The sequence below is a fragment of the Leucoraja erinacea genome, chromosome 10 (genome assembly GCF_028641065.1).
Source record: "Leucoraja erinacea ecotype New England chromosome 10, Leri_hhj_1, whole genome shotgun sequence".
NCBI classification, from domain to species: Eukaryota; Metazoa; Chordata; class Chondrichthyes; order Rajiformes; family Rajidae; genus Leucoraja; species Leucoraja erinaceus.
The window spans coordinates 25,868,742-25,885,812 of record NC_073386.1 but is presented as its reverse complement, the minus strand read 5'-3'; the positions used below and the strand labels follow the sequence as shown (position 1 = coordinate 25,885,812).

Sequence of the window (17,071 nt, the reverse complement as noted above, 5' to 3'; positions counted from 1 at the left end):
TTCGCTAGCTGAAAGGGAGGCTATAAGAAGTATGTTGTTGCCAAATGTTGCAAGATGTAAGAACATCTAGGTTGTTCATTAATAATGCAATGAAAGGCAACCTCATGGCATTCCATTTTCATGAATGGATAAAACATTCAATAATTCAATTTGAACTTTAAAAGTTCTCTTTAACCTTGTTATATAGCTTATCTTTGGTTTTCTATTATTTTCTGGTTTATTTTTCCCTTTCTTTTGATTTTGAAGGCTGTATATATTACTGCAAATAGAAAGGGAAGTGAAAGCGATCTGATTATTTTATTTACTTGTTTTTTGTTACGTATTATTAGTTTAAGTAATGTGAAAAACATTATACTTCCTTGCAATGTGAAATCAAATCATTTGTTCCACAGATACGACTTTCAGGTCTGTACAAGGGCAGGTGGCATGATGTAGACCAATTATTTTCAGAAAGTCAAACATCTTGAATTATAAACTGAAATTGTGCCAGCAAGCCTGGCAGTTTCTGTTGAGATAAATTGAATATTTTGTATTTAATGACCTTTGTTATTAAAGTAATCGGACTTTAAGCAATTGCAGATTCCAGGGAATGTAGAGGGAAGAAAAAGGGTTCTGTTTTAGCATGGAGGGAAGGAGAGATTGAAGTGACAAGGTTAAGAAGATACAAGATGAAGTATAAAGAATCACTAGATGGGTCGATAAGAAATGTAAATGCAAGAATCTAATCATTACCTACAGTAGTTTTCCAAGTAAATTGATTGACAATATTCATCCGAAATTGTTAGGTTAAATTCCTAATATAAGACTGTAAAAGTATCTATCTGAAAGATGAGATACTGTTCATTGAACTTCTGTTGAATATCCTTACAATGTAAAAGGGAAGGGTGGGGGAGTTCAGGGACAGGAAGGTTGACAGGAAGGATAGAGAGTTGACATGACAGGAAGCTCTGATCCAGTTTGTAGACTGAACAAAGCCTGTTTCACAGTAAATGTATTATAATTAAGCTGAGAAGAGCTTAAAAGTGGAGGTGCACAGTAAAAAGTGATATATAGCCATGAAAAAGGCAATTGCTAACTTGTTCACGCCAGATAAATTTAAATCATTCAGCCATTTGAGCTACTTCTGTATATTCTTGTACACTTTTGAAATATGGAAGGTTTTTCTTGTTGTTGATGATGGATTTAGTTAGTCTTTGTAAATAAAGCATGAACTATATCTTTTATACAATACAAAATTTGCATAATTTCTATATGTGCTAAATTTACAGCATGGCCAAGCATGTCATTATATCTTAAACAATCATTAAAATACAATGAAACTTTTGAGATATATACTGGAGGATTTCTATTAGCACTGATCAAACTTAAGATTAGTCAATTTAGAGTGCCTGTCTGGACATAATTGCAAACTCCCCCGTATTTATACACGAGAATAAATGCTAAGTTGGGAAATTATCCAACTGATGGAAAAGCAGGAATCTTGCTTAAACTTTCTCAGGCGATATCTGATACTCTTTCAAATCTTCTGTGTATTCTCATGAATTTGATTGAATATTTTGATGAATTAACAAAATAGATCAATGAAAGCAGGGTGGTGGACCAGCTCGGGCTTTGTTAAGGTTCTGCGAAGTAGATTACTCTGGAAGATAAGATTGTATGTGATCCAGAGAGAGCTAACTAATTGGATACATAATTGGCCTGATGGTAGGAAGCAGAGGGTAATAGTCAAAGGTTGTTTGCAGACAGAAGGCCTGTGACTAGTGGTAAACCTTGGGTCAATGTTGGACCCATTGATATTTGTCAACTATTTTGATAATTTAAATGTGAATGTGTGAGGCATGGTTAGTAAGTTTTCAGATATCTGTGAAACGGAGGTTCTTGTAGATAGTGAAAAGGGTTATCAAGTATTGCAATGGGATCTTGATTAGCTGGGTAAGTGGGCCAATGAAAGGCAAATGAAGTTTGGTACAAATAAATGTGAGGTGACATTTTTGGTAGTCAAATCAGGGTCAAATTTTCACAATAAATAGTGTGGCCCTGGGGAGTGTTTTAGAGCAGAGAAACCTAGTACATAGTTCCCTGGAGGATAGCGTGGACAGGATGGTGAAGAAGGCATTTGGCATGCTGGTCTTCATCAATAAGGGCACTGAGTATAGAATTTAGGATGTTCAAGAAGGAACTGCAGATGCTGGAAAATCGAAGGTACACAAAAATGCTGGAGAAACTCAGCGGGTGCAGCAGCATCTATGGAGTGAAGGAAATAGGTAAGGTTTCGGCCCGAAACGTTACCTATTTCCTTCGCTCCATAGATGCTGCTGCACCCGCTGAGTTTCATAGCATTTTTATGTACCATAGAATTTAGGATGTTCTGTTGCTGCACATGAATTATTGCACAGAATATTGCGTTCATTACTTGTTGTACATGTGTATGGCTTGATTATACTCGTGACAGTATGATTGGTGTGGATAACGTGCAAACAAAGTTTCTCACTGCATTTTGGAATATATTTCTATAATAAATCCACACCAATTTCAGCACTGTGACTGCAGAATGGCCAAGAACGTGTTTTCCATCCAACAATTGGCTCAGTTCCTTTCTCTTCAATTACTGTTCACCACATTTAAGGCTGAATTTGTGCTCTGATTGGTTCCCCGATTGATTTCTTCAATATCTTCTGTGCCTCTCAAACACACAAACTTCAACTCAACAAACATTTGAATTTTTAAGCACCGTTGCTTGTCCTACTACTCTGACAATAAATGATTTAGAATGGTTTGGATGCAAATTGTTGCAAAAGCAATGGGGTTGTAATAGTTACACTATATTAATAAAAAGCTTTGCATAAAACATATAAGAATGTAAATTTAAAGAAAAGTTGAAGATTCTGAAAATTTAACACAAAGTACCAAACAGATATAGTGGTCAGACAATGCACATGAAGAGAATGTTTTGTTTTGGGCACGGTCTCATCAAAATTCCATCATAAACTCATTGTTAATTGTGATTTTAACCTTTCTCTTATTGTGCAATTGTTGTGAATATTTCTATATTTTCTATTTTTAGTTTAACAATGCAATATTTTAATATGTATACACACACGCTCGCACATGCACACGCACTCGTAGGCGCACTCACACTCTCACGCTCTCACTCTCACTCTCACTCTCACTCACTCTCACGCTCTCACTCTCACGCTCTCACTCTCTCACGCTCTCACTCTCACGCTCTCACTCTCACGCTCTCACTCACTGGCACACTCGCTCACTGGCACACTCACTAACTGGCACACTCACTCATGGCACACTCACTGGCACACTCACATGCACTCACGCACTCACTCATACGCACACTCACTCACACGTGTATATATATATGTGTATAAACATATATAATATATTTGTGTATTTATATGTATGTGTATATATGTATGTATGCAAGTAATACTTGGCCATTGCAGAACAGATGGAGTTAACACATTACAAAGAATTGATGTAATTTTGATTAGCTGTAGCCCATGGAAACTGTTGTCTAGCACAATAATTAAATTAGCATTTCTGATGATATATGTTTTGCTGATATTGATCATAATTGGATGTCTGCCAAGAGCATGATAGGGAATAAAGTTGGATGTTATTTGCAGGAATCTTGATTGATTAGGAAACATTTAACTTTCATTCTTTTTATAATAATTCAATTTTAAAATACTTGTGCATAATTGCAGGAATACTGATTAATTTGACTGGCCAGATTTTGTTTTAATGCTAGCATTTGAAATGCGCAGATTATTATTTTATTAATTAGGAATGTGTTTGAAATCTGCAGTGGATGTGCTGCAGATGAATCTTTCAGCTTTATTGTGCATTTTCCATTTCTAAAACAAAATGCATGCAAATTTAAATTTGCGTTCGGAATTCCCTGTGAAATCTCAGGAATGGTAGCCACATGTTAAGCTTATGCCCTGCAATGTTTAGATTCTCTCTCATTCGGTTTCTTAACGTTCCTGTGCAGTAGGCTGGTGATGTCACTGCTTGCTTCACCAGGCTTTTTGGTCTCTCTTTCACAGGGAGCTGTGATTGGTATAGACGATGAGGATGACAGCACCTTCACAGTTACAGTGGATCAGAAGACATTCCATTTTCAAGGTGAGAGCAGAGCAATTTTTACTTGCATTTGAAGGGCCAAAAGCACTGATTGTGGAAATGTTGAATAAAAACCTGGGCTTGAAATTTTGTGCCTGAATATGAATTTTGAATTTAAACTCGTGAACTGAATATCTGCTGAACATTCTAGATCTCTATTATCGAGCAGAGTAAATATTGGATATTTGACTTCACTGTTAAAATGTGTTAATTGAGGATTCATCTTCACCAGAATTTGGATATTATGTAAAAAATGAAGGAGGAGTTTTCAAGAGAAAATAATGCTGCTATCTGTTTACGATTTTTATGAACTGCTGGATGCTCTTTTAACTACTGCTGTACAGCCAGAAGACTGGCAGCACAGGCAGGACAGCGACCGAGCCAAGCAGGGTTGTGCCTCTGACTACTGCAGATGTGCATTAACAAGGAAAGCTGAAAGCAGCATTTGACTTTAAGGTGGAGATTTGTGTTCTGCAAACCTACAATATCTTCCATTGGCATTATTTGTCTCTTCATTCATGTGCCATCATTGCTTTCTCTTACTGATTTTAATACTAAGTTGATCAGCTTTTTGTCATGTTTCGTCACTGTATGCTGTGGTTCACCGGTAGGAAGGGTAAGACATTGTCATTCCAATTTTCTGTTCTCACTTGAAATTTTGTTACATCATTTAACATTTTTACTGAGAAAACCAGGATTTATGGAATGAAGAAAGTGTGGGGGAAAATATTAAGCTCGGACTAGTTTGTAATTTAGATAACAGTAGTGAATATGGACAGCTTCCCTGTGTTAAGAAAATGGGCATCAGTTGTAGTTGCTTTTCAGATATAATTACCCTTTTCATTTGCCTTAAATTTAAACCTTTATTGATCGACATTACTATGATTATACTTATCATGAAGTTAAGATATTTCTTCAGATGTACAACATATTGGACCTAAGATTTAACTGGAAAAGGATATGGTAATTGCTAATTTATTTCCAGCCACAAATATTCCATGCTTGTATGTGGAAATAGTAACAGGTCTTTGATGCTAATTTTGCAACATTTATTAGAGTGGATGTTAATATTTTGAGTCTGCACCATCTAATTGTATTGAAAACTACAGTACTCAGTATGCACTGTTTTGGAAAGTCAGTGCTATAGATGCAATTAGTTTGTCTCCATTACCAAAGAAGCCTCAAGCAGAATTCTATTCTTAAATCGTTCCACACTTATTGCTAGAATGCAAGGTTGCATGGATAGTTACCTTTTCTCAGTTTTGCTGCGCTTGAAATACTTTGGAAATTGAATTTTTATTGTACAAATTGAAAACATGATCAGCTAACCATGAAAATTAAGAAAATGCCATCCACTGAGATATTGCATTAACATGGGAAGTATTCTGCAAGCTTTAACATGAATATGAAGGATGTGAATGAATTGGAAATCATGAAAAAAAAGATTTCTGTTATGGAACTGAATGTTTAATTACCCAGAAAGGTCTGACCATTGGGAAAGCTTTATTGTAAATAAGACTGCCAATCTTGCAAAGCAAGAAAAGATATGGAAGTGTATGATAGAGTTTGCATGGATACTGGGTGTCCACCTGTGGGAAAGACATCAATATATACAAGATGCTCATTATTCTGGAGCGATTTTGCCCAAAAGAGTGCTAAATGTCTAAAATGCATTACCAAAAGGAGTATTTGGGAAATAAAAATACATGTACAGGTATTGATTTAAAGAGAGATGGATTAGGGAGAAAGTAAAGGATACTAATTGTCTGGGAGAATGTTTGTGTGGTGTGTAAAAACTGACATTTTCAGTAGTATTGTAAACTACTTCATCAAGTAATTTGCCTTTATTACCTAGCTGTTGGTGATTTGTTCTGAATAACTTTCATTAACTTTCTTTTCAACAACTGCTTGTGTACTAGCTCTTGTATAGGATTGGAATGTTTTGGTGCAACTTTGATTTATTCAAGTTTAGTTTTTTTTTTTAAATTAGCACCAAGCATGACAAAGAATGGAATGCTGACTTCATAGCCAGCATGCAAAGGGGTGGGAGAAGTAAAACGGCATGGAAAGGCCTGGATTTATTATTTCTTTGACTGCAATGACTAGTTTTGAATGCTCCATCTTTAGGATGATTTATTGGTTTGAAGGGGCTGCACAGTGAGATATCCTGACATAAGAAACATGACGTTACCAATCTTGCCAATTGTTGTGCTTTCAGTCTATTTTTCATCCATAAATGAAGTGATAAAAAGTGTCATCAGCTGTTTTAGTGAACAGCATTTAACCTCGTTTCAAATAAAGGCAATAATCAAATTCCAGAGGCTGATTGGGAATGGGGCAGCATTGGACCAAGGCACTTTTAAGGAACCCTATATTAAAACTATAGTTCATGAAAATCAAGAGGGAAGCACTTCAGTGTTGCACGTGAGTTTATTGGAGGTCAGTTATCTTAATCCAGGATATTTACCATTTGAGATCCTCAAAGCAATATGTTGTGTTTGACCAACTACGACTTCAGTCTGAAGAAGGGTTTTGGCCCAAAACGTTGCCTATTTCCTTTGCTCCATAGGTGCTGCTGCACCCGCTGAGTTTCTCCAGCACTTTTGTCTACTTTCGATTTTCCAGCATCTGCCGTTCCTTCTTAAACACTTCACAAAATAACTTCCTTGCATTTACAACAGATATTCCTCCGACATTTTCGCCACCTCCAATGGGAACCCACCACTTGCCACATCTTCCCATTTCCTCCCCTTTCGGCTTCCCACAGAAACCGCTCCCTCCGTAACTCCCTGGTCAATTCGTCCCTTCCCACCCCAATCACCCCCTCCCCTGGTACTTTCTCTTGCAACCGCAGGAAATGCTACACTTGTCGCTTTACCTTTACCCCCCCCCCCCCCCCCCCCCCCCCCCCCCCCCCCCCCCCCCCCCCCCCCCCCCCCCAAGGGGGGGGGCCCTTGACTCCATCCAAGGACCTTTCCAGGTACGGCAGAGGTTCACCTGCACCTCCTCCAACCTCATCTATTGCATCTGCTGCTCTAGGTGTCAGCTGCTCTACATCGGTGAGACCAAGCGGAGGCTTGACGATCGCTTCGCCCATCACCTTCGCTCAGTTTGCAATAACCAACTTGATCTCCCAGTGGCTCAGCACTTCAACTCCCCCTCCCATTCCGAATCCGACCTTTCTGTCCTGGGCCTCCTCCATGGCCAGAGTGAGGCCCACTGGAGGAACGGCACCTCCTATTTCACTTTGGTAGTTTACAACCCAGTGGAATGAACGTTGACTTCTCCAATTTCGGGTAGTCCTTACTTTCTCCCTCATCCCCTCCCCTTCCCAGCTCTCCCACAGCCCACCTCTTCCTTTGTTCTCCCCCCACACCCCCCCCCCTGCCCCCACATCAGTCTGAGGAAGGGTCTCGACATGAAACGTCACCTATTCCTTCGCTCGATAGATGCTGCCTCACCCGCTGAGTTTCTCCAGCATTTTTATCTACCTTCCTTGCATTATAATGTCAAATGTCAATTCCATTCTTATCTCTCCAGTAAATGAAGCTGCAAGACCTGAAAAACAGTGATGGTCTTGTAAGTGGCAGGTGATATTTGCATGGCACTACATGAATGGCAAATGGCCATTTCTAAAAAGATTAAATCTAACCATCATTAATTTACTGTACTGTTACCACCTTCTAATTCCCTCATTAACTTTCCTGGTGATTACCATTGCCCAAAAACATAGTAGTCTGACTTCAAGAGTAGTCAGAGGCTGGGTATCCTATGCAAATGACTCGCCTTCTGACTGTTCAAAGTCTCATCATGACCTTTGTTATCTTTTCATTATTTATGGGTCAAATTCTTGGCATTTCATATCTACTGAAGAAATAACATTCACTGCAAGGACATAGAAAGCAGAGGAATTTAGATATGGGCTGCCAAACTCGTGTTCCAAGAAAGATTTTAAAGCAAAAAAGGAATGATGGATTAAAATAAAATATCTAAGTGAAGCATGCTGACTTTTAAATCTTTGTGTAATTATTTATCCCCTTATTGACTTATCTAAATTTTCTGGCCTCATGTCCTTGACTCCAGCTTTATACATCCTACTCTGTTCCAAGCTTACAAGGTCCTTTTTTACTTCTTGTTGATTTGTATCCTTTAATCCATTCCACTTGCATCTTTAAATCTGTTTTATAGCATCGTCGTAAACATCAGCTCCAATTATCTGTTGAGCATGACTGTGCAGAAATATCTGCAGCTCGGGCTGATCCTCAGTTGTGCTTTGAAGGAGGCTGATATCAACTTGTAGAGATGGTTTGTTAATTATACCCATAACAAAAACCGAGAAATTGCATTGTCAAAAAGTTGTCTTTGTTTTTGCTTTGTGCCATGTTTTTTCTTAAATGTCTTTGTTTCTTTACCTTTTCCCAGAAGCAAAGGTCCAATAACATTTGGATCACCTTGACTGCATTTTAAAAAAGTGTACTGAGATTTAAATATTAAATAGCATCCTTTAAGTTGATAAATTCTGATGGCCTTGTTTCTTGAATTTTAAATTCCACCCATTAGCGTTTGATCCTGAGAGAAGTCCCAAGATGTATCTTTTCTTATGTCACAACATACTCATGCATTGGGCAATAATGATTTCAAAAAGGCATTGTAATGGATCTCTTGGTTATGGTCAGAATTTGGAAAATCTTACTTTTCCTTCCCTGCCCCCCTCCACCTCCAAATTCATTAATTTGCAAGTGTCTGTAAATTCATTGATTGTAAAAATCAGTATAATTTATTGGCAAATGTACACTTAACTGAATGCACTTAACTGAATGCAGTGCATGGTAAGGCTTGGACATAGAAGGCTTAATTATGCTGGGTGTGGTTGGTAGTTCCGAGTAGAACCAGTGGCATTTGACCATTCACATTGAAGGATGCCCCCGACTTAATGCAGACGTGTTGTAAGTTTGGAACTTAACAAATGACAGGTGCAGCTGCACTATGCTGGCCTCTCTAAACATAGGCTAGACAACCCCTTTTTCCAATAAATATCAATTTTATGCCTGGTAAGTAAGTGATTTTTAAAGTAATTTTAATTCGACAATGTTAATATCCTGTTTAAGTGTTTGTGAATTTCAATGAATACTAATTTTTAATTTTGAAATTTCCTTTAATTAAATGTTTAATACTATCAGTATGGTCAGATATTTAAGAAAAATGCTTTATTTGCTTGATCTGAGATAAAGCCATTGTCTCGGCATTAACTTCAGTGATAAGCCACAAACCTCTAGGCTGCATCTCCTGAGGTGTGGGCGCCCTCCCTGCGCACAATAAACAAGGGCCTATTGTGATTGAACCGTTCCATCCATACCCACTAGGTTCAGGAGTGTGTGACGATACTGACAAGAGGACCCAGCCCAAGATGTCCAGTCACCCACCGACTAGTAACACCCGATCCACCTTCACCCAATCTTCTGTTTCCCATTTTGTGTCAATTGCCATAGCATTTATCCATGACTAAGAGGATCAGCTTCAGAGCTGCTACATAATTACAACCAAGATTATAGAATCATCCAGTTTTGAAATAGGCAGCAAGCACAGCATCCTTCACTACATGTATTGTGACATGTTTTGGGGTTTGTGTTAAATAGAGATTTTAAGTTGGATATGGAAAGCACAGAAAGCTAAAAATCAACGAAGGCTAAACGGAGACTGAGTGAAGATTGAGCAGGAAATTAAAAAGTTAGAGTATTACTTTGAAGGCCGGGGGATGAAAAATGATTAGAGAGATTTCAATAGTGACAGAATTGCATGAAGATAGATACACTAAAGGCCAGAGATCATGCGTGGAAAAACTAGAGATTGATTGTTGCAATATTTCAGAAAACTCCTTAGGCAAGCTAAGCTTTTAAAGGGGATTGGGGAATTCAAATATAAATGGAGGAAAAATATGAAGATTGATATTTAGAATATCATTTGGGAGATTTGGATTTTGTTTTGGGGATCACATGACAGCATTGAATTTTTCCTGAATATTAATTTTATTGTACTGAATTGTGTATAGGTGAGACAAATGTTAATTCTGTAGCTATTTATGATCTGTACATAATCTGGTGTTTGATGTTTTAATGTGTAATAATTTGTTGGATGTAAAGTGTGCAGTAGTTTGAAAATAAAGCTCTTTAGTCTTCAATTTTTGGTCTACGTAAACTTATTTGCATTAAATTTCTGTGTCTCCTACCTCGACAGTTAATTAATTGAAAATAAAGTAAATGCATTTTTTTTCCCTCAAAATATACTGGAGCAAGTTAAGTTCAATGTAATGTTGGTCAAGAAGATGGGGGGGGGGAGACTGCAATTTGCCACCTTTTTTCTTCTTCTTGGATGTGAGTGGCAACAACTTTTCCTTTTGGATGCTGGATTAAATACCTCACTTAACCATCTCCTTTGTGTTGGTTTGTAAATGCATAGAATTTGCACCTTGTAAACCAGTCATATACCTAAAATAGGTTGTGTCAGTGCTCATTCTCTTGATGTGCCTGTTGCCATCTAGAATTATCTAATCATATTAGCATATTATTTTACCCCTATCTGGAATACTTTGTATAATATGCATTGAAGTATGTTGCTATGAAAAATGTGTCATATTGTGGTTCCCCAGTATAAAAGGAAGATCCCACATTTTGCCCAAAAATTAAAAACAATTAAGTAGAACAATTCTTTTGTTGGTTCTGTGAACATAACATAATTAGACAACTGTTAAATTAAATTGATTTCATCTTGGTTATTTAAAATATTTAGCAATTTAACCAGCACAATTATTAAGGCCAAAAGCACATGGCAGTCATCAGTATCTACACATATGGCCGAACTTCTACACAAACATGGAGGTTATAGTACTAAAGAGCTAGATACTGTAAGTAGCTGTTGGATTATTCATTCAAACAAAATTGATTTCAAATGCTTTTAATCTGAGATTTGAGAACATTTAAAACTTTTTCAAAATTATAACAACTATAGAAAGAATTCGCAAAATTTAATTTCCTGTTTGCTTATCACCACTCGTTAGTTGGCGACGTGATGGAAGATGGCTTTAGTGATGATTTGACATTGGAATTCCTCATCAATAGACATTGGCATCAATACCCTATTTGTTTTGCCTGTACCACTTTGCCCCAAACCTTGGTACAAACAGGGAGGAAGTAGGGGTGATTGCTCATGACAACTGATTAAGCAGGTATCAAAGAGCATTAGTAAAACTCTTTAGCATGAGTTTGATGGGCATCAAAGGGAAAACTCTTCACTGGTTTGAGTCATTCCTCATGTTTTTGAAGGCTGTGACTGTTAAAGGTCCATCATTTCACCCCCTTGACTGCAGAAATTAATTGGGGCATTTCCCTTGGTCCAATCATCTTCAGCTGGTTCATCAATAGTTTCTATCTTAAGGTCAAAAGCAGAGATGTTCACTGATGATTGCAGTGTTCAATTTTGTCTTTTTTTACTCGGCAAATGAAGCTACTGCAGCATGACCGAGACAAAATTTGGACTCAAGCTGATAAATGGCAAGTATTATTGTAACCATAAAAGTGGTAGGCTATTGATCATATGCAACAAAAGAGGATCTAACCATGCCTGGCATTGCTATCACTGAGTCCACATTCCGATATCACAATTGGTCAGATATTTAGCTGGATAAACCGTATAAATATTTTGACTATGAGTAGCTCACTGACTGTGTCCTGTAGCAAGTGAATCACCTACTAACACCCCAAGGCTCTTCAACTACAGTATCTGTCTCATTGTCTGGGAAAATGCAAGTTCAGCAACACTCATGAGGATTGACGTCATAGGGAACAAAGCAGCCCACTTGATTGGTACCCCATCCACTATCCTAAGACCTTTATTCTCTTGACGACAGAGGCACAGTTTCTGCAGTGTATAACATCTACAAAATGCACTATAGGTACTCGTCTAATATGACAGCATTTTGCACACTCTGGACCCAACTGTGGAAAGTCTTTTACAAGAAGATTTACAATAGTTTAAGAAGGCAGTTCATCATCTTTTCAAGGACAATTGGGAATGAGCAGTTAATGCTTTCCTTGCCAGTGATGCTCAGATCTAAAACAAAATTAAAGCCAAATACACTTTAAATATTAAAATGTATAAATAAACATAACAGCTTACGTTTTTGCATTTGTTGACAATATTTCTCTTTTGCAAAAAAAATCAGTGCCAGAAAATGCAGGTTAGGCAGCATTGAGGAGGAAAAAGGACAGATGACACTTTGGGTTGGGACTTCTTCAGACTGATGGAGTAGAGATGAGAAAGTTGGGAGAGAGGTGAGGGGAATAGGGAGGAAAGAACTGGAAGATGATAGAATCATTGGCGAATAAATGGAAACATAGAGCCAGGTGAAGGGAATTGGGGGGGGGGGGGGGGGTTAAGAGAGATTCAATGTTCATACCTTTATTGACTACCCAAACAGAATATGAGGTATTGTTCTCCCTGTATGAATGTGGCCTCACTCTGGCAGTGGAGGATGCCAAGGATATAAAGATGAATAGAAAACAGAACTAAAATAGCTAGCAGACGGGAACTCCAGCAGGCTTTCGTCGACAGAGTACGACTATTTGTGAAAACAGTCACCTAGTCTACGCTTGGTCTCATCGATATGGAGGAGGCACTGCAAAAGCGCTGAATGCAGTAGATAAGGTTAGAGGAGGAGCAAGTAAACTTCTGACTCACTAGGAAGGGCTTTGGGGACCCTGAATGGAGGTGAGGCAGGAAGTATAGTGATAGGTGTTGCACCTCCTGTGGTTGCAGGGAAACATACTTGGCGGGGGGGGGGGGGGGGGGGGGGGGGGGGGGGGGGGGGGGGGGGGCATGTTCGTTTGGAGCATTTAGTTTATAAGGAGCAGTTGGATAGACTGGATTCCCTTTCTCTGCAGCAAAGGAAGCTGAGGAAGCTTGATGGAAGAATACAACATTTATGGGGATAGATAGGGTACATAGTAAGCAGACTATGCTGGAGAAACTCAGCGGGTGAGGTAACATCTATGGAGCGAAGGAAATAGGCAAAGTTTCGGGTCGAAACCGTTGCCTATTTCCTTTGCTCCATAGATGCTGTCTCACCCGCTGAGTTTCTCCAGCATTTTTGTCTACCTTCGATTTTTCAGCATCTGCAGTTCCTTCTTATACATAGTTAGCAGTTTGTTGTTTTTTTTTCAAATGGTGGGGTGTCTAAAACAAAATGGTGTGTGTTTAAGATAAATTGAGGAGATCTTAAAAAAATATATATATTTTTTTCACAGTGATTGGAGTCTGGAATATAGAGTCTGTAAGATGGTGGAGGCGGATATTCTCATGACAATTTCACAAACATCTGGGAATGTGCTTGAGTCATCGAGGCACAAGATTGTGGACCTAAGTTGGATAAATGGGTTTAGTATAGATGGGTGCATCTTGACGGTATGGACATAGCATGCTGAAGGGCCTGTTTTTCAGCTGAACTTGTTATTGGAATCTTGCTGTACTTTGGTTTTACCACATTACCACACATATTGTGATTGTTTAAGAAGTCTGCTCACCTCTACCTTCTCGTGGCAATTAGATTCACTTGCCTGTGATTCACACACCCCATGAAGGAATTAAAAAAGTACTTTGTTGCCTGTTGTCCTTGGAAAGCCCCAAAGCTTTGTCGTGAAAGATAAGATAAATGCTTTTCTACAGAGAGTTGTGTGCCAGGTGCTGAAGGGCATTTCTTCAGGGCATTGTTTGATCCATATTTAGGAGGATTATAGGCATTTTTAATCTAATACCGCATATCTCGAAGAACAAGCTGAAGTCCTTTCCTCTTGTGCAAGTTTTCTTTAACACTCACACAGAATTAAGCCATCCGGTTTTGTGCATTTCAGTTTGAAACTTCTGGAAGTGAAGATTAGCAAGCAAGCAAGGAGAAGTTGCTCAAAGTAAAGAGATACAAGATACAAGATGCAAGATACATTTAATTGTCATTTGGACCCCCTGAGGTCCAAACGAAATGCCGTTTCTGCAGCCATACATTACAAACAAATAGACCCAAGACACAACACAATTTACATAAACATCCATCACATTGCTGTGATGGAAGGCCAAATAAACTTATCTCTCCACTGCACTCTCCCCCCCCCCCCCCGATGTCAAAGTCAAAGCCCCCGGCTGGCAATGGCGATTGTCCCGCGGCCATTAAAGCCACGCCGGGTGGTGTGAGGTCGCACACCGGGTCTTGGTGTTAGAGCCCCCCGGCGTGCGCTCGCAGAGTCCCGCAGCCATTCCAAGCCGCGCGGGGCGGTGATGTCAGGCCCCGCTCCAGGAGCTCCTCGACCCCGCAACTCGGGCGGGGGAAGTCGCCGTTGCGAGAGCCCTGAAAAAGCGGTCTCCCTCCAGGGACCCGCGGGCTCCTGGTGCCGCCGTCCACAGACCTGCAGTTGAAGCCTCCGACTCTCCGGTCGGGCCGCAGCAGCGCTCCTCCACCGCTCCACCCGCTCCGGACTCGGCCAGCTCCGCGACGGTGAGGTGAGTCGTCGGCACCAGAGTCCCCGGTCTCTTCCTGTTGGAGGCCGCTCCTCATTGCAGCCCCAACGATAACGGAGACCCGACGAGAAAAGGTCGGGTCTCCCGTGCAGGGAGAGATTTAAAAGTTTCCCCCTCCTTCCCACCCCACTCCAACCCCCCCACACACCCACCCCAACAAAAAATAACAAAAACTACATAAAAACATAGACAGAAAATAATAAAATGCGGACGGGCTGCAGAGGCTGCTGCTGACGAGAGTCGCGCCGCCCACCGGTGAAAGCCCCAAGTAAACCGAGAAGTGATAGAGATATGGCTAACAGACTTGGCAGAAGTTAATATCATGGTCATGGGTGATATAAGATACTCAAATGAATAATAAGGTGTACATTTTAAAACTCTGGAAACATCCATCCTTATTTGGTCATTGCTGAGTGTAATACGGTGAATTCAATTTGAGATTGGTGGGGGAAAATGTCAGCAATGGACTATTTATGGCAAATAAATATCCATGTTTAAAAGAGCAAAAAATAATGGGATTTAATTGCAAATACAATGAATTATTTGGCAATGTGGATGCTGGTTAATGGTAAGTTTTCCATTTCTATTGGTTCTATTATTGTTTTATAAAAATTTCCAATAATGTTTATTTTCACAGCCCGTGATGCTGATGAGAGAGAGCAGTGGATTCATGCATTAGAGGAAACTATTCTGCGTCACACTCTGCAGATCAGGGTGAGTCTTTATAGTTATAAAATGCAATATGTCTATGGGAATTAATTTCTAGATCACTTTCAGGAAAAACAGGTTTTGGCAGTTAGATGTCATAGCTAGTTCACTGCTCGTGTGCATTATCTATAGAGTATAATAACTGATGAGCACTTTATAGGTTGACCCTTTGTTAGTGGAGTAATGTGAAACTCAGCAGGATATTGCACAGTGAAGGTAAAGGATTCATTTGGAATATTTTGAAGGGTGAGTTTTTATTCTTTGGTATTCAAAGTGGGCAGTTTACAGAACCGACCATGTTTTCTCAAGTTGGTGATTTCTAAAGGAGAAAAAGTAAGGCTTCCATCTCACAACATTTTCAATCAATTTGGTTTTAATCTACTTGCACAAATCTGTCGTCTAATAAAAATATAGGCCTAGATAATGCTGTAAAATCTGAAATAAACAGTTAGGTGTTGGTCTTGCTTAATTTAACGGCAGTGGATTAGGAGGTCAGATGCATTCCGTTTGATTCTAGTTCCTTCCTCACCTCTACAAAGAATTGGTTCGGAAGTCGGAGAGAAGCTCATCAGCAAGGAGATCATTGCCAACACTTCTGTGGACAACTACCAACCTGAAGTAAATGAGTATCTTTGGGTAGCTAATGTACACATTGTGATTTTTGGGTGCAGTTGCCTCACGCACTGCATTGGTGGGACCATTTGCTGGTATGTGCAGTCAATGCAAGGGAAGGCACATGTGTTGTGGGAAATTATGATGTCCGTCAACTGGCAAAACTGATTTGGCATCAATCCAGGCTTTTTGGAACTGGATGCTCTGGCTAAGGCTTCCGTTAACCTTGCAGTGCTGTAACAGAAAAAGTTTCTCACTCCTGCACTAGCATCATTCGCTATCCATCCCCCAACTTCCATTCACTCATCCCATTGCCATTCAAAGAGATTATCTATATGCATTGTTGTTAATTGTTGATTTATTTCTACTGATTGTATGTTTATACAAGTGTTTTTTTAAAGTTGCTGAAGTCTACAGAGAGTTGTGAGCCAGGTGCTGTAGGGCATTTATTAACTTTGTACGTCAGTTGCTTCATATTTAGGAGATTAGGCATTTTATGTTGAATACAGCATATCTCGAAGAATAAGCTGAAGACTTGCAGCACAGGACCAGCTGCTGGACGAGGGAGTAGGAATAGTGGGTGCAGGCCATGTTTTCTCAGGGAATGTGTTAGATATCTGTGCTTCAGTAAGACAATCCTATTGAAATCTCCCCCCCCCCCCCCCCCCCCCCCCCAATCACATCTACAATCTCAGAGTGGGGACAGTAATGCTAGTAGCTCTTAGGTTGCCAAGGCAATTAACTTTGGTGTCGGGTTTTTTGGATTGGAGCTGGAGATATGTATAAAGACTCATGATATGGTTGAGCCAGAGGTCCAATGTTATAGAAAATATCACATCAGTTATTCGTTTATAATCACTTAATGGACATGGACAACATTTATGAGCATTTATCACTCATCCCAAACAAACCTCGAAGGTGAAGGTAAGCCTTCATCCTAAGATACTGCAGTCCATGTGATGAAAGTATTCATTCAGGGAAGGGAATTCTAGTTTTGGTATCTTTGAGGGGGTGACAATATATTTCCAAGTCAGATTAGTGTGGGGTTCAG

General features: G+C 39.5%; 1 protein-coding gene across 4 annotated transcripts in view; it reads left to right on the top strand.

Annotated features, from left to right (window-relative positions):
• osbpl9 (oxysterol binding protein-like 9) overlaps positions 1–17,071 on the top strand; it is a 107,973-nt gene that overhangs the window by 13,930 nt on the left and 76,972 nt on the right. For all 4 annotated transcript variants that reach the window (XM_055641759.1, XM_055641760.1, XM_055641757.1 and 1 more), the window contains exons 3-4: positions 4,065–4,143; positions 15,338–15,414. In XM_055641759.1, coding sequence (XP_055497734.1) covers positions 4,065–4,143; positions 15,338–15,414 — 156 coding nt within the window. The remainder of the gene's footprint in view (positions 1–4,064; positions 4,144–15,337; positions 15,415–17,071) is intronic.